Raw genomic sequence first — 26,058 nt, 5'->3', positions numbered from 1 at the left:
AAGTGTCTCGTAAAGGTAAATCTAGGCGGGGCACTTTCCATCGGGGCGCTCTGATTGGGCAGGGCTGTGCGGGTTGCGGTCTGTTGAGACTCCTGGCGGGTGCTGCTGCGCGTCTGCGGGGACAGGTAACCTCTGGCTCAGGGTGGTGGGCTATGAGGGAAGAGTTAGGGACGGCGACCCTCGGGAGAAGCAGATGGGCCTCGGAGAGTTTTGCGGCGCCGCTAGAGCTGCTGGGTCGGGGGCCTGAAAGCGCAGCCGCCCCAGCGGGTCCCTGGGGCCAGGCTCCACGAGGCCTCTGGAACCGGGGCCTGGACTGGAACCGGGGCCTGGACTGGAACCGGGGCCTGGACTGGACTCGGGGCCGGGGCAGCCGCCTGGCTACAGCGCAGCGGGAGAGAGGCATATTGTAGCCCCCTAAGCGCCGGTGGCGGAGTGGCCGCGGGTGGCCTTGCCGAGGACCAAGACCTTGGGAGGATCACGGTTGCCCTTGACTACCCGCCCAAAGCTGAGGTTTTAATCCCCCAGGGGCGGGCGAGGAGGTTGTGGGGGTTGGGGCGCGAGGGTGGTCTAGATGGGTGTAATTCCCCTATGAGCCATTTCCTGAATTCTTAAAACTAGCTGGTACTGGTTCAGGTTCATCTGGAAGCACTTCCTATGCCCCATCATGTTCTGCTGTTACTTTTAAAGAGAGTCTGCATTTCCCGGTGTGCTTTAAGTTCGCTAACAGTTTGCTATTAAAGGACCATACTAATCCTGAAATACTTATTTAGCAATCGTTGTACTAGATGTTGAAGCTGTTCCCCTATGGTGAGCAAAAAAGCCAGTCATGATTCTCACGGGGGTGGAACTTACAGCCTGATGGGGGAGATGGACATGGAGCAAGCAGTCCAATGGGTGTGGAAGTTATAAAGGAAGACACTTGGAGCTATGAGGAAAAAAAAAAGATAGGGAGAATCTGGGATCAAGAAGGAGAAGGCTTCCTTAAATCAGTGTCTTCGGAATTGATATATCAAAATTGAGGAGTTAACTAGGAAATGGGCAAGAGTGGGGCAGGGTAGACAGCTTACTTGGCAAATGAAGAGCACATTGAAAGGTTCTACCACTGGATCCTTAAACCCAAAGGCCGGTGTGATTTAAGGTACTCAAGACCTTTACAGCCTGTGCTGGGAAGTAGAATCTCCATCCTTTCTGCCACCTTCCAGTGGATATACAATACATACAGCGTTCCAGTATATATTGAATAAATGAATTTGTGATGGTGACATGGCTTTTAAGAGTCCCTGCCTCTGTAGGGCTTATAGTGAATATATTGGATCCTTACATCATTTTGCAGTTCTTTCTATATGACTGTCTCCCCGTTGAGGGCATAGACTCATTCATCTTGGTTCCTGGCACAGTATGCATTTATATATGTTGAATGAGTAAGCAAAATGGGAGATTTACGAGTCTTTTGGAATACAGCTTATTTACCTCAGCCTGTTTAGAGGAGGAGCAGGGAACATTTTGAAACTGCTCAGATGTTGCTCAGTCAGAACTGGCACTGTACATTCATTTTTGCCACCATTAAGATTCATTGAGAGTCATGATGAGGAGGGATGTGGTGTGGCAAAGTTTCTAAAAACCCTAGCCTTGACTCCTTTGCAAGGACATAAAAGTCCTTATCGGTGGGAGTTTTGGTCTGCTCTTGGGCTCTTTCAGCCAGTGTTTCACCATCTTTTTGGCCAAAGGGCTTTGGTTTGAGTAATGAGTTGATTGAATTGTGAATTAATCATTTGAAATTGTGATTAACCATAAATCACTGTGTACATCTTCATCTTCCTTAGAAGGGAAGAAACAACTTTGCACTAAGTGACTTGAAGTAATAGCATCCATGTTCCTTTAGTGCTTTCCAGTTTACAAGTTGCTTCCAAATAACTGATGGGTATTGAGTCTCACAACAGCCGGGTGGAGTAGGCAGAGTTAGATACTACTTTTTTTACAAAAGAAACAGGGCTCAGTGGGTTAAGCGTCTGCCTTCCGCTCAGGTCGTGATCTCAGAGTTCTGGGATCGAAGCAGGGAGTCTGCTTCTCCCTCTGCCCCTCCCCCACACTTGTGCCCCTGTGTTCGCTCTCTCTCTCTCAAAAAATAAATCTTAAAAAAAAAAAACCCAAAAAACAAAAAAAGGAAACAAAAGGAAACAAATTTGGGACAAAGTGACTTTTTTATGGTTAGAGTTGGGTCTTGAACTCTAGAGACTAATGTCAGCCAGAGGGTTCCCATTTTCCCAGTGCTGATGGCACTATGGCACCATGCCAGTGACTGGCACCTGCCCACCAAGGGCTGTCACTTTTCTCCATCCTGCCTCTCAGGGAAATCGTAATGGATGTGAAAGGGCTTTGAAATTGTCAAGTTGTTTCATTTCCTAAATTTCTCTCTCTTCTGAACCCCTTTCTCTTTGGCTCTGAGCTGACCTCCTCAGGGTAGCTGCAACATCCTCACCTCCTAGTAACCTAATAGCTGGGAAGGTAGCAGTCAGCCTGCCAGTTGTTCTGGGGGTGCTCAGGCTAGATGGAGGCAGGTATAGTCCTACTTGCAGGCAGTCCCTTGTATAACTAGGCCCATCCCCAGGTCCACTGCTGTTGACAGCAGCCTCCCCAAGATGGTCAGGCCAAACCTAGAGACCCTGGCTTTAGGGATAATGGGACTTTGCAAGATTCTAGGCATGTAGATGAACACAGAGCTGGAGGGGGCCTTAGAGTTCATCTCGTATGGACCCCTCCATTTGTTGGTGAGGTGAAGTGACTCTGTAAGGGTTTACAGCTGGGACTGGAACCCAGGTCTCCTGAGCATCCTCCCAGCCCTAGTAGGCTTCTCTGCTGGATTGTAAACCATGAGGTTTTTATTCCCATTTCCTAATTCCTGGCCAAGCCTTGGCACAGAGGATGCAGTGTACATCTTCATATTTTGGAATAAATGAACACATGAAGAAAACACTCCTGCTCTACTTGATGTGTTGGTGTATTGAACCTATTGAGGTTGGCATGGGAAGGAAGAACACGTGGAGCTCTTGTTTGCTGGTGCAGCAAGTTTTGCTTCGATAATGATTTTAGCCTTGGATGTTACAACATAGAGGTTTTAGGATCAAACAGCTTACCGGTGTCCTGCTTTGACTTGGCCTGAGAAGCCAGGAGTCTTGTGTAATGCCTACATATCTTAGTTTCAATTCCCCCTAATTTTCCTTCATTTTTTCTGTGGTTAGTTCCATAGGGTTATTTTCAAGATGGACTCGACCCTAACAGCAAGTGAAATCCGGCAGCGATTTATAGATTTCTTCAAGAGAAATGAGCACACCTATGTTCACTCATCTGCCACCATCCCATTGGATGATCCCACTTTGCTCTTTGCCAATGCGGGCATGAACCAGGTAAGGGTTTTTTCCTTTTTCTTTCTTTTTTTTTTAAGATTTTATTTATTTATTTGACAGAGAGAGACACAGAGAGAGAGGGAACACAAGCAAGGGGAGTGGGAGAGAGAGAAGCAGGCTTCCCGTGGAGCAGGGAGCCGGATGCGGGGTTCGATCCCAGGACCCTGGGATCATGACCTGAGCCAAAGGCAGACGCTCAACGACTGAACCACCCAGGCGCCCCTTCTTTTTTTTAACTTTTTTTTTTTTGCCCAGTGTGGGGCTTGAACTTATGACCCCGAGGTTCAAGAGTCACATGTCCTACTGACTCAGCCAGCCAGGTGCCCCTAGTCTGTATGAAGTTTTGCCTTTATTATTCTAAGGAAAAAGCTGTGTTTTTTTAGAGTCATTGGCTAGGTTAATCTTGCTGAGCCCTGAAGAGACCTATTGACCCAGCTACCGTGATTCTCCTTCAAGTCTTCATTTTCTTTGTTTTTTTCTATATCTTTTTCTTTTATTTTCTTTTTTTTTTTTTTTTTTTTTTTTTAAAGATTTTATTTATTTATTTGACAGAGAGAGACACAGCAAGAGAGGGAATACAAGCAGTGGGAGTGGGAGAGGGAGAAGCAGGCTTCCTGCCGAGCAGGGAGCCCGATGCAGGGCTCGATCCCAGGACCCGGAATCATGACCTGAGCCGAAGGCAGACGCTTAACGACTGAGCCACCCAGGCGCCCCTTCTTTTCTTTTTTTAAAGATTTTATTTATTTATTTGAGAGAGAGAGCACAAGCAGGGGGAGCAGGAGAGGGAGAAGCAGGCTCTTCACTGAGCAGGGAGCCCGACGGGGGGCTCCATCCCAGGATCCTGATAATCATGATCTTAGCCAAAGGCATATGCTTAATGGACTGAACCACTCAGGGACCCCCCCCCCCTTGTTTTTTTCTTTATAAAATAAGTGAGTACTTCAAGATTCTTTTCAAAGCTTTGCTTTCATTCCCATTCTGAGCCATGCACCTTTTTTGATTTTTTTTAACTTTTCTATTATTTTTATTTTTTTAATTTTAAAGATTTATTTATTTAGAGAGAGAATGTGTGCGTGTGTGGGGGTGGGTGGGAGGGGTAGTGGGAGAGGAAGGGAGAATCTCAAGCAGACTCTCCGCTGAGCTTGGAACCCCACATGGGGCTTGATCCCAGGACCCTGAGATCATGACTTCAGCCAAAATCTAAAAGTCAGATGCCTAACAGACTGGGCCCCCCAGATGCCCATATTGATTTTTTTTTAAACTCTTTCTTGAAGCTTCTGCCACCAATGCCAATTTGGATCCACTACTGATGAAACTTTATTAGTAGGATTTATGTTTGGGGCAGTTGAGCTATAAAAGATAATTTGAAAGTTTGGTTGTGATATTGAACACTGTTTATCAGGCTGATTGTGGACTGGAAGTGGATTCAGGTTACATAGTGTCTTCAGGGCTTTCCTTTGGTGGTTTTCTTGGAACGCTCTTTAGCCCAGTGGACCGACTGGCCCTTAGAATGTGTCTCACTCTGCACTAAGTGATAAGTTGACATTTTCTTTTCTTTCCTGGCATAGAAAATTAGAAGCAGTGGGAACATTTTCTTTCTTTCTTTTTTTTTTTTAAGACTTTTAATTTATTCATTAGAGAGAGAGAGAGCCAGCGAGAACTTGAGTACAGGGGAGGGTCAGAAGCAGACTCTCTGCTGAGCAGGGATCCCAGGACCCTGGGATCATGACCCGAGCCAAAGGCAGACACTTAACCAACTGAGCCACCCAGGCGCCCCAGTGGGAACATTTTCTGTCTTGTATAACATTAACTTACAATTATACACACGTTTTCAATTATGTGTGTGCATCGAGTCCTTTGTCTACACCTGGAATAGGGGGCACTAATTTTATGTGGACTTGCAAGGGGGTGGGTTTTTGGAACACTGGGAAGGTTCTGTTCTACTCTGGCATTCCTAGGCATGGGTTTTGTCTTCTCCCACATGTGCCGACTGTACTTGTTAGAGGAACCATGGGAGTCCGGTGCGCTAACGTTCTCTGAGTAACAGTAATGATTAGACTGTTGTGTGTCACACTTACTTTGTGCCAGGCACTGTTCTCCGTCTTTTACGTGAGCTGACTCATTTAATCCTCACTCTGTATTGATGCACTGACAGCTCAAGTAAATTGCCCAAGCTGACGTAGCTGGTGAATGCTGGCGGGTAGATTGGAACCCGGTAGTTGTTTGCTTAACTCTTGTGCTATACCGCCTCGTAATCAGAAATACCTTGATGGGTTTTTGCTCCTTTAAAAAAAAAAAAAAGTTTAAAAATAGTATTTATTAGGCATCTGCCCTTTTCCAGGTACTATGCTAGGTACTGGATATACAAAGATAAGTAATAAAGTTTTTGCTTTATAAGGAGTTCATGGTCTAGTTTAGAACTGTCAAATGGAACTTCCGCAATGATGGTAATGTTCTATAGCCGGGTGCCCAGTATGGCAGCCACCAGCCATGCGCGATGGTTTGTTTTTTTTTTTTTTAGGTTTTTAAATTATTTATTTATTTATTTAAGTAATCTCTACAGCCGGCATGGGACTCGAACTTACAACCCTGAGATCAGAAGTTGCATGCTCCACTGACTGAGTCAGCCAGGCACCCCATGCATGGTTATTGAGCTAATGTGACTGAGGAACAGAATTTTTTGTTTTTAAAAAATTTTAATTAATTACTAATAATTTCATTTTAATTAATTGTACAAGTCATAGGTGACTAGTGGTTACCAAATTGGTCAGGTCTAGTGGGAAAATAAAGCAAAGTTACATAACAATGATACGTCAAAGTATAACTTGATAAATCCTCAGAGCAAAATAATACCTTCTCTCTGCACATCAGTCGTTCATCAAGTTGTGCTGATTTTTTTTTTTTTTAAAGATTTTATTTATCTATTTGACAGAGAGAGACACTGCGAGAGAGGGAACACAAGCAAGGGGAGTGGGAGAGGGAGAAGCAGCTCCTGGCTGAGCAGGGAGCCCGATGCAGGGCTCGATCCCAGGACCCTGGGATCATGACCTGAGCTAAAGGCAGATGCTTAACGACTGAGCCACCCAGGCGCCCCAAGTTGTGCTGATTTTATTCCCTTAATAGATCTCAATTTTTTTTCTTCCTTATCACCATTAAGCCCGCACATCACTTTTTAAAATTTATTTATTTTCTTTTTAAGTAAGTCCTGTGCCCATCGTGGGGCTTGAACTCATGACCCTGAGATCAAGAGTTGCTTGCCCTACCGACTGAGCCATCCAGGCGCCCCCAACACATCACTTTTAGAAAAAGTTCTTCGAGAAAGATGTTATAAGCCCTGACCACCAGAGACTCCTGAGGAAGCTTGGATTTCACCACATCAACCTCTGACTGTTACCACAGATCCAGCAGGTGTTTCCCTGGTACAGGTGGTGTTGCTGGCAATGGTGGGGACCGTTTGAGAACTAGGACCAGGGAGAAGCTGCTCCAAGATAGGCTGCTTCTGCTGTGGCCCCAGCAGGCCACGTGCCTCGCGAGTTTCTGTATTCCAGGCTGATTAAATCACAAACTGAACAGTTTCTGTGTGGTCTCTTCCTGCCACCATGTCACCCCCTGATAGATCTGCAACTCTGTCAAAGCTGAAACGTTCCCTTTCTTTTTTAGTTCAAACCCATCTTTCTGAACACTATTGACCCATCTCACCCTATGGCCAAGCTGAGCAGAGCTGCCAATACCCAGAAATGCATCCGGGCTGGGGGCAAACACAATGATCTAGATGATGTGGGCAAGGATGTCTATCATCACACCTTCTTTGAGATGTTGGGTTCCTGGTCTTTTGGAGATTACTTCAAGGTAAGCTCAAAGAGGAGATCTACTAAGACTTCCTGGAAGCAGTGCCTAGCATTTGATGATTTCAGATTATGTTTTGGATGTCTTGTATAAATTGATCCTGAATTTGTCTGGGTTGATAGTGAAGATGTTATAGTTTTATATTTGGATTCCTAGGATCTGGACTGTTTCTACTCAGACTAAATAGATTTTGGTTTGGCCACATTCCACATCTTTCTTTTTGTTCTTTTCGTAGGAATTGGCATGTAAGATGGCTCTGGAGCTTCTCACCCAAGAGTTTGGCATTCCAGTTGAGAGACTTTACGTTACTTACTTTGGTGGGGATGAAGCAGCTGGCTTAGAACCAGACCTGGAGTGCAGACAGATTTGGCAAAACCTGGGGTAAGAATGCATCTCACATGTTGAGTGTGGAGGAATGAGGTGATTTCTGACTTGGTGCCACAGTGGGGTATTAGGGCTTGGAGTGCATTGCCATTTCCTGTTTTGGGCTATGCATTTTGAGGTGGAGGGGGGAGTGACTGGGAGCAATTATCCTTTGGTGCGTTTGTTGCCTTTTCTTTCTTTCTTTCTTTCTTTTCTTTTCTTTCTTTCTCTTTCTTTCTTTCTTTCTTCTTTTCTTTTTCTTTCTTTCTTTCCTTCTTTCTTTCCTTCCTTCTTTCCTTCCTTCTTTCCTTCCTTCTTTCCTTCCTTCCTTCTTTCCTTCCTTCTTTCCTTCTTCTTTCCTTCTTCTTTCTTTCTTTCTATTTTTTTAAGAATTGTTTGAGAGAGAGTGACAGAGGTGAGTAGGGGGAGGGGCAGAGGGAGAGGGAGAGAGAATCTCAAGCAGGCTCCATGATGAGCAGGGAGCCAAACACAGGGCTCAGTCATGACCTGAGCCAAAACCAAGAGTCAGACACTTAACTGACTGAGGCACCCAGGCGCCCTGTTCATTTTCTTATGCTTTTTACTTTAACTCTTAAAAAAGGCATAGCTTTTTATTACACTTAGCACAGTCTCTCTGTTTCATTCATTTATTAATTACTTTTACTCTAGTAATATTATTCCAATCCAGCTTCCCCTGGTACTTGGTCTGAAACCCCTCCTTGGTTAGATTCTGTGGTCTACATGTACTTGGACATTTAGAGCAGTAACACACTTGAACCTTAAATACTACTCTTGATTGGGAATCCTGTTTTTTTTTTTTTTTTAAGATTTTATTTATTTATTTGACAGAGAGAGACACAGCGAGAGAGGGAACACAAGCAGGGGGAGTGGGAGAGGGAGAAGCAGGCTTCCCGCCAAGCAGGGAGCCCAATGTGGGGCTCGATCCCAGGACCCCAGGATCATGACCTGAGCCGAAGGCAGACGCTTAACGACTGAGCCACTCAGGCGCCCCGGGAATCCTGTTTTGCTTGGCTTGTGTATATCTGGACTCTCTTTATCCATTGTGCACAATCTTTTCTGAGTGCTGTGTTACCTAGCAGCTCTCAGCAGAGTTCAATATTTTAGAAATAATTTTAATCTTATTAAATTCCTTTTGTTATCATTTTAAGGTGAAAAACTTGACTAAATTGGGGCATAGAAAAGTGACTTGAAATACTCAGCAGGCGTTTTAATGCTTCTAGTGTTTCCATTTTTTAAAATGAAGGAACAGGGGCCCTGGGTGGCTCAGATGGTTAAGCGTCTGCCTTCGGCTCAGGTCATGACCCCAGGGTCCTGGGATCGAGCCCCACGTCGGGCTCCTGGCTCAGCGAGAAGCCTGTTTCTCCCTCTCCCTCTGCCTCTCTCCCTCTCATGCTCTCTCTCTGTCTCTATCTCTATGTCTCAGATGAATAAATAAAATCTTTAAAAAAATAAATAAGTAAAATAAAAAATAAATAAAATGAAGGAACATTTGCAAAGAAAGTATTTGCTTAAATTCTGGTCATATTGAGCATAGATGTTTTCATTTTCATGTGTTCCTTTCTAGGCTCTATCCCTATCTTTTCCCATTTTTATTTAGTTATGATATTTTGTTTACTTATGTATATTTTATATTCTCTTGTAGTCACTCGTGAGAATCCTGTCCTGCTTCTTTAGTCCCTGCTGTGCAGGCTCAGCATTAGTCATTGCCAAGGAGGGCGCCTTTTTTTTTTTTTAAATAGAAATGAATAAGGATCTCCTTTTGTAGTAGATGCAAATCTGGGCAGAATCCTTGTCAATGGCTGTAACTGGGCTTATCTTCCCTACTCTCCGCAGGCTGGATGACACCAAAATCCTCCCTGGCAACATGAAGGATAACTTCTGGGAGATGGGTGACACAGGCCCATGTGGTCCCTGCAGTGAGATCCACTATGACCGGATTGGTGGCCGGGATGCTGCACACCTCGTCAACCAGGATGACCCCAATGTGCTGGAGATTTGGAACCTTGTGTTCATCCAGTATAACAGGTGGCCTTGGGGCCCGGAACTGTTGCTGCTAATAGCAGCACCTTTCCCTAAGCCAAGTAGAGAAAGAGGAACTCAGAGCACAAGGCTATGTTCTCATCCTCGTCTTTGGGGACAGTGGAGCAGAGCCAAAGCAGGCACTAAAGGCATCTGGGCATCTTGTGGACATTATTTAGATTTTCTCTCTCAGGTTTTCTTTCCCTCTGATCTCTGAGACACGGCTGGACCTAATCTTTTGTAAATTAGTTTTATTCCACATAGTACCTGCTTCAGGACTATTCCTATAATGTCATTTTTGCGGTAATTTGGACTGCGATTGTATTTTATTTGAATTTTTTAAGATTTTATTTATTTTATTTATTTGACACAGAGACAGACAGAGTGGGGGAGAGAGGGAGAGGGAATCTGAAGCAGACTCCGCACTGAGTGCAGATCCTGATGAGGGGCTCAGTCCCACAACTATGAGATCATGACCTAAGCCGAAACCAGGAGTCGGACGCTTAACCAACTGAGCCACCCAGGCATCCCTATGGACTGCGATTTTAAAGCTCATTTCCGGGACGCCTGGGTGGCTCAGTTGGGCTGGGAGCCTGCTTCCCCCTTTGCCTGCCATTCCCCCTGCTCGTTCTTTCTCCCTCTCTCTCTGTCAAATAAATAAATAAAATCTTTTTAAAAATTATTTAAAAAACTCATTTGCTTGAGGCTTGCCTCACTTTTTTTTTTTTTTTAAGATTTTATTTATTTGAGAGAAAGTGAGAGAGCACAAGTGGGAGGGAACAGCAGAGGCAGAGGGAGAAGCAGACTCCCCACTAAGCAGGAAGCCCAATGCGGGGCTCCATCCCAGGACTCTGGGATCATGACCTGAGCCGAAGGCAGATGCTTAACCAACTGAGCCACCAAGTGCCTGCCTCACTCTTTAATAGGCCCCAGAGTACTTCATCCCTTTTCCCCTCCACTCTCCTCCCACCAAATCAGGCAGAGGCAGATGACAAATAGTCAGAGCCTGTAATCTGTGCTACATAACCGAGTTTTAACCAGTGGAAAAAGGTGGCACTTAGAGTCCTTGTTTCAACTTCCTCTTTCTCTGGATCCTGCAGGGAAGGCGATGGCATTTTGAAACCTCTTCCTAAGAAAAGCATCGACACAGGGATGGGTCTGGAGCGACTGGTGTCGGTACTGCAGAATAAGATGTCCAACTACGACACTGACCTTTTTGTTCCTTACTTCGAAGCCATTCAGAAGGTACTGGTCCTATTGCAAACATTGCAGACATCTGGAGGTTTCTAGGTTGGACTCTTAGCAATACTGTCAAAGATAAAATAATCCTATCTTTGCCAGCTAAGGGTACCTGTGACTATCTGTCAGTTTAATTGTTAATAACCTAAGAGGCTCTTGAGTACAAGGCACTGTGGTTTGTTGAGTGCAGGGACCTGACTGGAGGCTCTTTACTCTTGCTGTCCCCTTTCTTGGTGTTAAAAGATCTGGCAAGAGGGTCATCCTGCCCCCCATGCCTGCTCAGTCCTCTTGGAATCTTCTAGGGCAAGGCAGTGTCAGAAGGGTGCTTCCTAATGAGCCGTCTCCTGGTTTTTATCTGTAGGGCACAGGTGCCCGGCCATACGCTGGGAAAGTTGGTGCTGATGATGCCGATGGGATCGATATGGCCTATCGGGTGCTGGCTGACCATGCCCGGACCATCACCGTGGCATTGGCCGATGGTGGCCGACCTGACAACACAGGGCGGGGGTAAGTCTGTTACACACGGGGCAGCGTTAGGACTGCCACTGTGAGTTTGATTACTCTCTGTGGAACTTAAAGCCATTCTTTATTCTTGTTTTCTTTGCCTTTTAGGTGGTTGGAGGGATCCCTATATTTTTTTAGGGATTAAGAGAGTTTTAGCTTGGGTTACAGAGTCCCACTATAGTAAATCTTTGCTGCTAAGTACAAGATAAGATAGAGATTGTATTTTAGGTTGTCTGGTAGGATATTGGCAGGGTGGGATGGGATAGATACTGATTAGCCCCGGGTAATTTTATTACTGATAGGCAGGACCTGGGATTTGGGTCATCAGCCATCTGGGCTGAACTTGCCTCCATCTCTGGGTCAGCAGGATGTGGTAGAAAAACAAACCAGGGTTACCCTTGATGCATATTTGTGGGTATATTCCTGAGTTTTCTGCTGGAATTAATGTTAATGACCTCTGGGGCTCACAAAAAGGTCTTAGGATAAAAGAAAGTCTCTGAAAGAGAAAGACAAAAAGCTGGTCATGTTGCTTTGGGGAGAATTCCAAAAGCCCTATTACAAAATGCCTAGCTGGGAAGGTTGTCTAGAGGAGGTGGTCTTCTGCCTGTTTCAGGTATGTGTTGAGACGGATTCTCCGCCGGGCTGTTCGATATTCCCATGAGAAACTCAATGCCAGCAGGGGGTTCTTTGCCACGTTAGTAGACGTTGTCGTCCAGTCCTTGGTAGGTGTATCTCCTTGCTTAACTTCTGTTCTCCTAATGCATGTAGCTTAGAGGGATGGGGTGGGAGTTAGCATACTGTTAATGAGAGTTTTTAGGGGGGTCGTGGAATGGTCCCTGTCTTCATTGAGCCCACGTCTCTGTTTCCCCTTTGCCAGGGAGACGCATTTCCTGAGCTGAAGAAGGACCCAGATATGGTGAAGGACATCATTAATGAAGAAGAAGTGCAGTTTCTCAAGACTCTCAGCAGAGGACGCCGCATCTTGGACCGGAAAATACAGAGCCTGGGAGATTGTAAAACCATTCCTGGTAAGGACCGGTTTGTTCCTTTCTTCATCCAGGCTGGTTCATCTTTCCAGAAGAGGCAAGCCCTTTTTCAAAATTGACAGTGGAGTCCCGTGTCTCCCAAGGGCTAAGGATAGCTTGGTTATACTGCTTTTGGTATAAAATGGGGTTTATAGTAAAATTGTAAAAGTAATATGTTATTGTGGTAAAGTATTTAAATAACACAGAAGTTAAAAATGAAGATTCTCGGGCGCCTGGGTGGCTCAGTTGGTTGGGCGACTGCCTTCGGCTCAGGTCATGATCCTGGAGTCCCGGGATCGAGTCCCGCATCGGACTCCCTGCTCGGCGGGGAGTCTGCTTCTCCCTCTGACCCTCCTCCCTCTCATGCTCTCTGTCTCTCGTTCTCTCTCTCTCAAGTAAATAAATAAAATCTTTAAAAAAAAAAAAAAAAAATGAAGATTCTCTTTCCTAAACTCATTTCTCAGAGCTAACAGTTCTTAAGAGTTTGTTGTATAACTACTCAGGGCTTTTTTCTATTTGCATACACATGTATGTAGGGGCCTGTGTATGTGTTTTCCAGCAAAAATGGGAATATATGGTATATAGTGTTGTGCAACTTGGCTTTTTTTCTTTTTTGTTTTTTCTAGACTGGAAAATTCCAGAAAAAAATTTTTTTTAATTTGTATTGCAGTATAATGAACAAGGGGAAAACCTGATGAATTTCCACAAACTGAACAGACTTGTGTTCTGATTAAGAAACAGAACTTTACCAGGAGACCTCTTGTACTTCCTCCAGGTCAATTCTGAAAGAGTTGATGGATTTTCTGGACAAGTGAACAGAATCAATATTAACTTGCCTTGTCTCCAGTTCCTTCTGTCACTGTCAGCTTCCTTTGGGAAGGGCTTGGGGTGGCAAAGGAGGGGACTTCCTGTGTCATTCTTACACAGTTCCTTTGTGCTGTGTAGGGGACACTGCTTGGCTCCTCTATGACACCTATGGGTTTCCAGTGGATCTCACTGGACTGATTGCTGAAGAGAAGGGCCTGGTGGTGGATATGGATGGATTTGAAGAGGAGAGGAAACTGGCCCAGGTAAAGAATTTGGGGAGTGAGCAGGAAACCCGACACCAAACAAGGCAGGACTTGGCAGCAAAGAACAAGAGTTTCCTTCCATTAAAGTCTTTGGAATTCTATTTTTCCCAAGACCAGTGAGTGTCAAGCAGGGGCAGTTTGGCCCCAGGGGATATTTGGCAGTAATGTATGAAGTTATTTTTTGGTGTTCACAGCTGAGGGTGGAATGCCACCAGCATTAAGTGGGTAGAGGTCAAGGATGCTGCTTAACATCCTACAGTGGACAGCCTCCTAGAACAAAGAATTAACCTGGCCCCAAATGTTGGTAGTGCTGAGACTGAAAAACTGTTATAGAGCTTTATATTGGGCTTAGTTTAGCAATTTGGAGTCCTTCAGAATTCTTTTTCCCACATTAGGGTAACTTTTGGTTATTTCTCTTACTGGCAGCTGAAATCACAGGGCAAGGGAGCTGGTGGGGAAGACCTCATTATGCTGGACATCTATGCTATTGAAGAGCTCCGGGAGAAGGGTCTGGAAGCAACAAATGATTCCCCAAAATATAATTACCATTCAGACTCCAGTGGGAGCTACGGTACGTTCGTGTGTTACTGTGCATACCTCGGCCGAATCTCCAGATTAGGAACCTGGGGTGACTGGCAGAGCCTCTCCTGGAGTGCTGTGGAGTCACGTTCTGTAATTTTATACTTCTAGAGACCCGGGGCAACTAATCTTCTACCTCTTCATTTTGGAATAATTATAGATTCATAGGAAGTTGTGAAAAAACTTAGGGACAGTCTTCGTATTCTTTACCCAGTTACCCTAATTGTAACACCTTTCAGGAAACCAGGAAATTGGCATTGATACAATGTTCGGTGGCTGTTGAATTTTGCATCAGGATAGCGGCTCGGTAGATCATGTGACTGTTGATCTTGGGGTCATGAGTTCAAGCCCCACAATGGGTACAGAGATTACTTAATTTAAATAAGTAAATTAAAGTTAAGAATCAAAAGAAAGAAACAGGCAATACGTGTTTTCGCTTCTTCACTTCAGCAGAGATCCCTGAATCTATCCAAGCAAGCCCACAAAATGAGTACATTCTTTGTGAATTGACCTTGGAAGTAGGGAATGTATTACTACTCCTAAATACTTCTCAGATTTGCTAGGTTACTGTTCAATAGCTCAGAGACAGAGTGACCAGAACTGTCCCAGTGATGTGAAAGTCTCCCCTGGAAAGCCTCTCGGTCCCAAGGTCACTCTGCTGACTGTTAACATTCCCTGCTGTTAAGCCTTTTTGTGGAGTCTAATGGTCTTGCTTGTAAAATAAAATTAGACAATTAAGACCTAAGGAGAGTTTGAGAAATAGAATCCAGCAGATGACAACCACGAATGTGTGAAAGAAGTCACTGACCCTGCTTTCCCCTTCTGTGCAGCCTTCGAGAACGCGGTGGCTACAGTGCTGGCCTTGCGCAGGGATAAGATGTTTGTGGAAGAAGTGTCCACGGGCCAGGAGTGTGGTGTGGTGCTGGACAAGACCTGTTTCTATGCTGAGCAAGGCGGGCAGACCTATGATGAAGGCTACCTGGTGAAGGTTGAGGACAACAGTGAAGATGTGAGCCGGCAGTTCATCCTTGTTAGCCAGGGATGGGGGCGTCCAACAGAGGGCCGGGCCTGGCCTGGGGTGGCTTTTCTGGCTCCTCACACTCTTGGCCTTGGGGAGCAGACATAACCGATCTTTGGGTGTTGTCCATCGTCAGTGTTTCTGAGGCCAAGGGAGCTGTGTCTTGTACCACTGATCCCACTGCCATTAGGTCCCACTTAGCAGGATCCCTGCGGTCGGGTTGCACTGGTTGATCCTGGATTCCTCCAGGCTTTCCTCATTAATAAGAAGAGGTAGCTCTCTGGAGGGCAGACTTCCTTGCAGAAGTCTCAGCCTCTAGCTTTGCCATTGCTGACTCTGTGATCTTGGATGAATTACCTTGTCTCATGGGCTTCAGGTTCCCTACGATGGTTTTAAATTCTCTAAGATGCTCCTTAAGGGAACGTCTGTGTTTCTGTGTATATTATATATGCATATATTTGTACACATATAAAGTGGTCTGTATATTTAATGGTAAATAGCTATGGTTAAACTGTAAAAATGAAACCGTTATTTTACCAGGAAAAGTGAGTTTATTGGGAAATTGCAGAGAATTGCCAATTTGGGACATGCAAGCTATGGCAAAACCACAGGCAAGTCCAGCAAAGGAAGGAGAGGGACTGACATTTCATGGAGAAGGAGGAGGAGGAAGTTGGGAGGGCTTGTTTTAAAGGAAAGTCCCTCGGAGAAAATCACAGCTCTGGGGTGATGATGGTTTCTCATTGGCTGAGTTGCAGGGGTAGTTGATTTCTCCGAGGAGATGCAGTGTGCATCTTTCCTTGTTAGGGCCCCTACTTGATGGTTCTTTCCTGTTGAGATTCTGCTTGGTTCTGTAATTGACAATTCTTTCTGAAATTGACTACTGCTCCTGCTGGAGCTTCCCCTTCTAGCCACCGGGCTCCACCTCAGTGTGGTTCCTTTTTATTAATTTTCAGTGGATAATGGTGCGTGTATATATATACAATAACTATAATGGTATTAATGGTATAATGTATGTATAAGGGTATACACACACACTAGTAAGGAGGGGCTTAGAGAATGTAATATGTATATATAAAGAGAGGATATCATATATATACACACATATATATGTATATATATATCTGGGTTTATTTACATATTGTTCTCCTCCTGGACTCCTCTTAGAAAACAGAGTTCACAGTGAAGAACGCTCAGGTGCGAGGGGGGTATGTGCTGCACATAGGGACCATCTACGGCAGCCTGAGAGTTGGGGACCAGGTCTGGCTGTTTATTGACGAGGTGAGTTATGTTATGCTCCTTGGCACTGGACCTGGTTAGTAATCCTCTCCTTTTTTAATTTAAATATCAGCTTTATCGAGGTATAGTTGACATATAAAATTCCAAGGTATTTCAAGTGTAGGTCATGGTGACTTGATACACGTTATGAAAAGAATTCATCTCCTTTGGCTTTAAATTGGTCCAGTCATGATTGTAACTCCTAAGTGAAACTGTGAATAGATAGAATATTCTAAGTCAGATGAGGGGTGCAACTGTGAGTTACTAAATGGATATGTTCTCAAGTCAGATGCCGTGATTTTATTTTATTCTATTTATTTATTTTAAGTAACCTACACCCAGCATGGGGCTCAAACTCATAACCCTGAGATCAGGATTCACCAGCTCTTCCATCTGAGCCAGCCAGGTGCCCCAGATGACAGTGACCTTAGTTGAGATTTATAGACTCATCTCATGGATCGCCTTTCTCCAGATTAACCGTGAATACTTCTTTAGGAGTCCGGGGTCTTTTAAAGATTTTTTATTTTATTATTTATTTGAGAGAGAGAGAATGAGAGACAGAGAGCATGAGAGGGGGGAGGGTCAGAGGGAGAAGGAGACTGACTGCCGAGCAGGGAGCCCGATGCGGGACTCGATCCCGGGACTCCAGGATCATGACCTGAGCCGAAGGCAGTCGCCCAACCAACTGAGCCACCCAGGCGCCCCAGGAGTCCGGGGTCTTGTATTAATTAAGAAATAGGTTCTGTTCATGTGACCGAGCTCCAAATAACAATAGCTGAAAACAAGGCAGAAATGTGTTTCTCAAAGTGCAAGCTGATAGAGAGGCTCTGCCCCACCAAGTCGTAGGCCCCAGCTTTTCCTTGCTTGTTTTTCTATCCTCATTCCTGGGGTGTTGCCCCTGATTTCATAGTCCAAGAAGGTAGCCACTGGATCCATTTCCAGGCCAGGAGTTGACAAACTTTCTTGTTTGTTTTTGGAAAGTTCCAGATAGTAAATACTTTCGGTTTTGTGAGCCATACCATCTCAATCACAACTGTATACCTCTCACGTTGTACATACTATATCAACACATGGGTATGGCTGTGTTCCAATAAACCGGTTTGTAAAAATGGACAAAAGGCTGGATTTTGGCCCACAGGCCATAATTTGCCAACTCTTATTTCTTATTCTAGGCAGTGGGAAAGAGGAAGGGGAAGGCATGTTCCTTCCCTTTTAAGGGTGTGTATCACATCTGCTCACAACCCACTGACCAGAATGTAGTCAGATGGCCACAACTAGCTACAAGGGAAGCAGGGAAATGTAGCCCTTATTCCGGGCAGCCACATGTCCAGCTTAAAATTCTAGCAGTCGGGAAGGAGAGAGCAGGTGTTGGGGGATGACTGGCAGACCTCTCCACCAGCCATCCCTGCCTTTCACAGGCCCGACGGAGGCCCATCATGAGCAACCACACAGCTACACACATCCTGAACTTCGCTCTGCGCTCCGTGCTTGGGGAAGCTGACCAGAGAGGCTCCCTGGTTGCTCCTGACCGCCTTCGGTTTGACTTCACTGCCAAGGGAGCCATGTCCACTCAGCAGATCAAGAAGGCTGAAGAGATTGCCAGTGGGATGATTGAGGCAGCCAAGGTAGGTCAGATTGTGCGTCAGCCCTTGGGTCGTGAGCCCCGCTCCTTCCTGCACCAGCACTTCTCTCCGTGGAGCCTTCTCCTCAGTCCTGATGCTCTTCCTCATTGGACCACATCCTGCCGAGCACACAGATTTGTTTGAAGCAGTGATTCTCAACTGCATGGGGAGTAGGGAGTGGTGGCATCCCATGGAGGGGCCTTAGGGCCTCTGGGGAGGGAGCAGAGGGAGGTCTTTGCTCCACTCCCTCCAGAGCTCTTCTGGTTCTGTCTTCTTCACATGTAGCGCATCCATATAAGATTTGGTTCGCAGTTTAGCAAAATAATTGGAAATTCCTATTTTGATCTCCTTGACTTCACATGTGGTGCCTTATTTCAGGAGGCTCAGGGCACGTGATGAGAGCTAGGACTAGAAACCAGAGTCCTGCCTGTAAGACTGGGCTGCCTCTGCCACTTCCTTCTGCACCTCCAGAGAAGATCTTTTCCCAGCTGTTTTCTGTCTTTTTTCCCTGGCAGCCCGTCTACACCCAGGATTGTCCCCTGGCAGCAGCTAAAGCCATCCAGGGCCTACGGGCTGTGTTTGATGAAACCTATCCTGACCCTGTGCGAGTCGTCTCCATTGGGGTCCCAGTGTCCGAGCTGTTGGATGACCCCTCTGGCCCTGCTGGCTCGCTCACTTCTGTTGAGTTCTGTGGGGGAACGTGAGTACATCAGGGGGAGCAGTGGATGGACTCGCTTTTTGTTAATTTGGTGCTCTCCTGGGAGGATGTGAGTAATAGGCTAGACCCACTCTTGTTTTTCTAAGGTCGAAATGAAGTTCTCAGAAATATACTTCCCAGACAATATTCCCAAGGACTTTAGGGTCCTGTGCTCCTGTCAGACCCCTTGGTGTCCGACATTGACATTTCCTAGGTTTGTGATGAAATATTCTTCCTAGGACGGGGAAAAGGATGATCTTAACATTTAGTTCATGGTTGCTTGCTCTTGTGTCCTGGGCTGATCTGACAAGAAGGCCTATGAATTCAGGATTCAGGAAGGCCGTGGAGCACTCACCAAGCTCCTGAGCTGGTCCTAGCCCTTCTCCATTCCTGGGGATTCATGAACCCCATTGTCTCAGGGCCTCTGTGTCAGGCCCCACAGCACACCCAGCTCAGGTTGGCTTGCAAGAGCCACTTGTTTCTTCCAACTTGGAGTCGTCTGTAGCCCTTGGGGTCATTTTGGGATGGTGTGGTGGCCTGGGATGTTCCTGCTTACAGGGGAATCTTGTTGAGAAGAACATTCTTAAGGCCATGGTAGAGCCCATCCGGGGCCTCCTGCAAGCAGCAGGCAGGGAACAGGTGCATGTGTGGAGGATGGGGTAGGGATCTGGGGCACCACATTCCTGGCCTCCCTCTGCCCAGCTGAATTGGGCTTTCACCTGAGTCCCACTCTGCCTTATTAATGCCTCTTTCTACCTTTGCAAGAGCACAGGAAGCTGCTTGCAAAGCCTTTACACCACTGTCACAGTGACTGAAAGTTAATGAGCTTTTGAGGTTCTCTGAGCGCCTGGGGAATAAAACCTTTTTACAGGATTGTGGTGAGATTTTAAAGGTAATCCTTGGATAGTCTCAACTAGTGGCAGGGACAGAAGAATATAGTTTCTGTTCCAAAGAGGACCAGAAATAGGAATGAACGTAGAGCCTGCCAGCAGGAACGTTCCATTGGGCATTAAGGATAACAAAGCACTTTTGTTTGATCTCATTTAAGTTTCACAATAGTCCCGTGAGGGAGACTTCTCCGCATTTTATACATGAGAACACTGAAGCTCAGAAAGGTGGTGTTTTGCTCAGTGTCAGTGTGTTCTCAGCCCCAGCTAGGCTTTCTCTGACTTTCCTGGGCTTCCTGGCCTGAGTCCTCCCCTGAAATCCACGTGAAGGGCCTCTTCCCACCGTCCCCTTGAGGGAGCTTCCCGGAACTTCAGAGACCTCAGGCCCTCACCATGGGCTCCCGGGCGTGGTAAGGACCAGGGTGTGTGGGCCCTCTTGTCACCGTGGACTTTGTGCTCTGCCATTCAGGCACCTGCGGAATTCAAGTCACGCGGGAGCTTTTGTGATTGTGAGTGAAGAAGCTATTGCCAAGGGCATCCGGAGGATTGTTGCCGTCACAGGGGCCGAAGCCCAGAAGGTGAGCGTGGCAGTTTGTGGCTTGTGGCTTATTTGCACAAGGCAGGAGGAGCGCAGTCTGTGAATCTGGAGTGTAGACGGTTCCGTAGCTGCTGCGCTCAGAATTGGAAGTACAGTGCTCCCCCCGAACTGTCCTCCAGGGACTCCCACCTGGCAGAAGAGAGCCACCACCGCACAGGACTGCTTAGCTGTACTGTGTTTAATCTTTAAAAATATATGTAAATTCTGCCATTGACCCCATCATCTATCTGTCTCTAGGAGGGTAAGGCATAATTTGGCTGTAGCTTCCAGTGCCCCCAGCATTCACGTCTCCCTGGGGGTACATGCCTAGTTCAAGACACATAGTGTACGGGGATAGTTGCCCCGGGGTGGGGACTGGGGCTGGGGCCTGAGGGGTGCTGAGGCTTGAGGATCGATCATTTCGTTGGGGTGAGAAGGGCTTCTGACTTGGGGGTTCTTGGTTATCCCCTGAGCCTGAGGTAGTGCAGCCTTTCCGCTGGTCAGATGTGTGAGGAGGGTGCTCCTTCCCGGGGCATGAGGCGGCCAACACTTGCTCCCTGAAGGCAGAGGAACTTCTGGTGACTTGGGGGTGTGTTGTTCCATAACCTGCCTTCAGTGCTTGCCACAGTTTACAGATAGCACTGAAGCTGAAAGTTACCTGACCAGGTTTACAGCTCTGTCCCTCTCCAGGCCCTCAGGAAAGCAGAGAGCTTGAAGAACACGCTCTCTGTCATGGAGGCCAAAGTGAAAGCCCAGACTGCGCCAAATAAGGATGTGCAGAGGGAGATCGCTGACCTTGGTGAGGTAGGGGCGGCCTCCCTTCTCAGGCCCTGCTCAGGGCCGATACATCAGACACTCCCTGAAGAAGTCTCAGGTCCTGGCTCTCAGTGCAGTGGCTCTTTGACCTGACTTCTGTTGTCTGGCAGCCTTGCAAAGGGGGCTCTGTGGATCCTGGTCTGCGGACCCCTGGAATCTGCTTGCTGCCCCCACTGCCGATAGCAGGGCCTGTTGTAAGCAGGAGTGGGCACCAGTGTTGAGGGGGTTGAGGGAAGGGGTGCCCACTGTCCAGGCCTTCTCATGTCTGTTAATACGTGGAGGCTTCCCGTGAGCCCATCATAGGCTATGTTCACTGCCTGGTAGGGACCAGCTCTTACAGGGGGCCCCAGCTCTCTCTGTCTGCCCCTTTCTCTCTCGCCCTAATGGGTCCAGCTGCCGTAGTTGCTCATAGAGTGGTCTCCAGGCTACTGGATACCTTTTTGTTTTTTGTTTTCTCTTTCCTTCTGGATACTAGTCAGGGAACACTTTGGTGTTCAAAGCCAGAAGGGTGGGATAGGCTTGGGCCTCGTATCCTAGCTCCTTGTGGTCTGGATTCCAGTGGTATTCTGGTTCTGGTTCCAGGCCCTGGCCACTGCAGTCATCCCCCAGTGGCAGAAGGATGAATTCCGGGAGGATCTCAAATCCCTGAAGAAGATCATGGATGACCTAGACCGGGCTAGCAAAGCTGATGTCCAGAAGCGAGTGAGTGCTGCCATGCTGGTGGCTGGAAGGGAGTCCGAGGACTCACGCGGCGGAGACTGTGTGGTGAACTGTCTGGGCCTTTGACCTGAGCCTCTCTTCTGGATTTCCTTGCAGGTGTTGGAGAAGACAAAGCAGCTCATTGACAGCAACCCCAACCAGCCCCTTGTCATCTTGGAGATGGAGAGTGGTGCCTCAGCCAAGGCAACCGGGGGGGGCTGGGGGGGGGGCTGGGCCTCCACGTGCCGCTCTGTGCCTGTCCACTGCTTGTCTCCTCTTGGGATCTCAGCCCTCTGGTGGCTGAAGTGTGAGCTTTGTGGCTCTGAGTGGAGTGGTGGAGTGGTAGTCTGAGGGCCCGCTCTCTGGGATTGAGGTTAGGCTGAGCCATGGAGGGATCTGTGGCTGGAGAGCTACAGCTCCTGGGGATGGAAGGCAAACCTCAGAGCTGGAGTGTGGGCAGGGCCTTGTGCTTGGGTCCTCTTCCCCGTACAGTCTCCTGGGACCAGCACCTGCTCTTAGAAGGGGGAGGGTGGCAGGGGGTGCTCAGAGAACTGGGCTCTGCAGACTCGCTGCATGGTGGAGAGCATGGCTCCCCTTCCCCAGGCCTGGCCTGACAGCAGCTTTCCCCACAGGCCCTGAATGAAGCCTTGAAGCTCTTCAAGACGCATTCCCCTCAGACCTCTGCCATGCTCTTCACAGTGGACAATGAAGCCGGCAAGATAACGTGCTTGTGTCAAGTCCCCCAGGTCAGAATACCCTGCAGCCCCGTGCCCGTGGGGAGTGGTGTTGGAAGCTTCGTGGTTCTTACAGTTGTTTGCCAAGAGCCTTTTGAGTGTGCAGCCAGTTAGAAACAGCCATCCTCCTGGCCCCGTTTGTCACCTCCTCCGGCACCCCCCCTCTCAGGCCCTCTCCTTGGACACGTTTCACTGTGGTGATACCTGGCTTGGCGACTCCTTGTGCCTCAGCCCTGGCGGCAGCACCCAGGAGGGCAGGAGTGGGGCTCTGTGGCTCCCCCATCCTTTTTCATTTCGTCCCCTCTCCATGTCTTCCTCAGTCTCGTCTTCTGTCCTGACTCCCACTTCTCCTGTCTTCCAGAATGCAGCCAACAGGGGCCTGAAAGCCAGTGAGTGGGTGCAGCAGGTGTCAGGCCTGATGGACGGCAAAGGTGGTGGCAAAGATGTGTCTGCTCAGGCCACAGGCAAGAATGTGGGCTGCCTGCAGGAGGCCCTGCAGCTGGCCACTTCCTTTGCCCAGCTCCGCCTGGGAGATGTGAAGAACTGAGGGGTAGGGGCAGCTTCCGCTGGGAAGCAGCCTGCCTTCACCCGATGCATCCGTCCAGCCAGCTCTCCATCTGCCACGAGGACTTTGGGATCTTGGGACCCTTAAAAACCCCCATCTGTCCTCCTAACCCAGCAGTAACTGGAACTCACTCACCTGGGAGCTGGCCTATGACTCATGGCACACATTACATTTCTGCCCTAAGCCCTACACACCAGCGCCATCGTCTAAAACCACTACCCCAGGATTGCTGTTTATCATTGTCCTGCTCGTGTCTGTAGATAGAGTTCTTTGCGGGCCTGAGGGTCTGGGTCTGTAGGGAGGGATCCTTTTTGCTGCAGAGAATAAAAGGACTCTGTGCAATACCCGATGACGCCATGTGTTCTCCTAACCACCCGCCTCCCGTATGAGCCCCCACGTGACAGCCTGTGGCTCCCACTGGCTTCGGCTTGCGGTCCGCACCAAGTCCAGCTCCAGACTCCTGAACTTTGGGAATAGCCACTGGGATTACCTGAAGACATCGGTGGAGGTGCCCCATAGAATGGGGAATTGGGGGATGAGATGGAGAGAGGCATTCAGCATTGAACAGAAGATGGGCCGTGGGGTTACTGGAAGCAGTTCCTAGGGGAAGCTCTGCATTTCTTAGGCCTGTGTCCCTCCTCCCCTGCCTTGTGATGTTGAGTGGTCTGGGGGAGGTCAGAGGTGTTCTCTGCTGCAGGGGGTACTTCGGGTACCCCTTTGACCCATCATTCCTGGCTTCCTGACCCGAAGATGAAGGGTGAGGTTTGGGACCTGCCTGGTCCTGAGTCCTTCATTCAGATCTGAAGACAGCTGGGTTTGAAAACCCTGTGTGGGGGAGGTTTAAAGGTACTGCTTGCTTGTGCTGGCTCTGGCTGATTTCACGTTTGCTGGGTACAAGAGGTGGCTGTGGGGCCCAGGTTCACTCGGTGCCGCTGACTCGGAAGGAGGGGGAAAGTGGGTCTGTGCTGGGAGAAGCCGCAGAGGCTAGCTGTCACCAGCCTGGGGGTGAGGGACTGTCCCGGCTTGCAGTGAGAGAAGCATGCAGGGGGAGGGTGCTGAGGACCTGGCTTCAACAAACACATGCCAGGTGAGGACCCCCAGGGGTACAAAGAATACACAATCCAGTGCAGCAGAGAGGCCGTTTCATCCATCAACAAGCATTACGCCAGCCAGGGCACTGATGATGGCAGGAAGACAAAAGGCCATTGCCTTCTTGGGGGAAGGCAGAGGGGAACATGTATGAGAAAATCACACATATAAGTGCAAAATTAAAATAATTACAACCTACACAAGTGAAAGGACAAAGACATACGGCCTGGGATTGCTCTGGCCCGAGAGGCTAGAGGTTAGCCAGGCCGGCCCAGCTCCCACTTGTGCAGGCCGCCCAGGCCGTCCATCCATCATCCATCGAGATCCCAAGAGTCCTTGCTGCGGCCCCGGGGCTCGGCTGCGCTCGCTATTCTCCCTCCAGGACGGCAGGGGGCGGTGCGGCGCCGCCTGCCGCTATCCCGACAGCCCTCGCGCGGGCGCGCGGCTTTAAGCGAGCGGAAGAACCCGCGCGGAGGCCGGGTCGGCGGGCGGAAGCGGCTCGCACGCCAGGCGCCGCCATGCCCGGGGATCACCGCCGCATCCGCGGGCCCGAGGAGTCGCAGCCGCCGCAGCTGTACGCGGCCGACAAGGATGAGGCGCCCGCCGCCCGCGACCCGACGCGGCTGCGGCCCGTGTACGCGCGCGCAGGGCTGCTGAGCCAGGCCAAGGGCTCGGCCTACCTGGAGGCGGGAGGCACCAAGGTGCTGTGTGCCGTGTCCGGCCCGCGGCAGGCCGAGGGCAGCGAGCGCGGTGGCGGCCCGGCCGGAGCGGGCGGCGAGGCCCCGGCCGCGCTGCGCGGCCGCCTGCTCTGCGACTTCCGCCGCGCGCCCTTCTCCGGCCGCCGGCGCCGCGCGCCCCCGGGCGGGGGGGAGGAGCGCGAGCTGGCGCTGGCCCTGCAGGAGGCGCTCGAGCCGGCGGTGCGCCTGGGCCGCTACCCGCGCGCGCAGCTCGAGGTGTCGGCGCTGCTGCTCGAGGACGGCGGCTCGGCGCTGGCCGCCGCGCTCACGGCCGCCGCGCTCGCCCTGGCCGACGCGGGCGTCGAGATGTACGACCTGGTGGTGGGCTGCGGCCTGAGCCGCACCCCGGAGCCGGCGCCCACCTGGCTGCTGGACCCCACGCGACTCGAGGAGGAGCACGCCGCCGCCGGCCTCACGGTGGCGCTCATGCCTGTGCTCAACCAGGTGGCCGGGCTGCTGGGCAGCGGAGAGGGCGGCCCGACCGAGAGCTGGGCCGAGGCGGTGCGCCTGGGCCTGGAGGGCTGCCAGCGCCTCTACCCCGTCCTGCAGCAGTGCTTGGTGCGGGCTGCCCGCCGGAGGGGCGCCGCCGCGCCGTCCTGAACCAGAAGCCTGAGCAACGACGGACGCGGAGGGCCGAGCTGCCGCCGTCCCCTAAAAGACCCGTGCCGTCAGCATCCAGACTGCACGGAGCTGAGAATTCGGAGGGCTGGACAGGGTCCGAGGAGGCGTGCACAGAGCTAATGCACTGGACAGCTGTGTTGGAACAGTTTTTGAGAGACTTCCGTTAAAGAAACTTTTCTATTTGAGTTGGTGCTTCCCAGCTACGACCCAAAGAAACTTGCGAATGCGGCCTGACTCCCAAGTTGGAAAGGACTTTTCAGCTGGCCTCGCCTGGAAAACGGGACTTGGAGCTTTTGTCTTGTAAGGGATGGACCCTATGCAGGCCAGCTAGTGACTCCCTTCTATGTAATTGGTCTGCTCTTGAGAGAATGGACAAGGGGCTGTGCCTACTCATTTATATCTGAGCTAAAACAAACTCCTTTTATCTGGAAAAGTTTTCTATTGTCGTTCTTCTCGGCAGTGAATTTAAAGGAGCAAGACATCTGCACTGAGTAGTGGACCCCTGGGGTCGAGGGCTTGGGACAGCATTGCCTTGAATGTGTCCTGTTCCTTAGACCGACATAAGCAGAAGAGACCGGCTGAAACGGAAGGAGGTGCAGGGGCTGGTGTGGGGGAATGTGCCTGGAAGGAGGAGAAGCTGCCCCTTGAGTA

At 49.1% G+C, this 26,058-nt stretch overlaps 2 protein-coding genes across 3 annotated transcripts; both read left to right on the top strand.

The window, feature by feature from the left end:
• Positions 1-34: 34 nt before the first annotated feature.
• On the top strand, positions 35-23,304 carry AARS1 (alanyl-tRNA synthetase 1). 2 transcript variants are annotated; one of them, XM_036088056.2, is made up of 21 exons: positions 35-125; positions 3,240-3,404; positions 7,065-7,253; positions 7,486-7,631; positions 9,468-9,659; positions 10,754-10,898; positions 11,254-11,399; positions 12,010-12,118; positions 12,274-12,424; positions 13,367-13,491; positions 13,918-14,062; positions 14,901-15,079; positions 16,253-16,366; positions 17,782-17,988; positions 18,501-18,685; positions 20,039-20,147; positions 20,837-20,950; positions 21,545-21,664; positions 21,779-21,865; positions 22,294-22,407; positions 22,757-23,304. In XM_036088056.2, exons 2-21 carry the CDS (start codon positions 3,261-3,263, stop codon positions 22,940-22,942), a joined length of 2,907 nt encoding a protein of 968 aa, XP_035943949.1. In that variant the 5' UTR covers positions 35-125; positions 3,240-3,260; the 3' UTR covers positions 22,943-23,304. The 2 variants fall into 2 exon arrangements, with proteins under 2 accessions (XP_035943949.1, XP_035943950.1); XM_036088057.2 differs by lacking the exon at positions 35-125 and adding an exon at positions 490-510.
• A 1,208-nt stretch (positions 23,305-24,512) lies between these two features.
• On the top strand, positions 24,513-25,840 carry EXOSC6 (exosome component 6). The gene has a single exon (XM_078062532.1). The coding sequence runs from the start codon at positions 24,568-24,570 to the stop codon at positions 25,384-25,386; it is 819 nt and encodes a 272-aa protein (XP_077918658.1). The 5' UTR covers positions 24,513-24,567; the 3' UTR covers positions 25,387-25,840.
• The last annotated feature ends 218 nt before the right edge of the window (positions 25,841-26,058 follow it).

Source organism: Halichoerus grypus, chromosome 15 (assembly GCF_964656455.1).
Source record: "Halichoerus grypus chromosome 15, mHalGry1.hap1.1, whole genome shotgun sequence".
NCBI classification, from domain to species: Eukaryota; Metazoa; Chordata; class Mammalia; order Carnivora; family Phocidae; genus Halichoerus; species Halichoerus grypus.
Note: the sequence above shows the minus strand (reverse complement) of the source record. Positions and strands in the feature narration are given on the sequence as shown.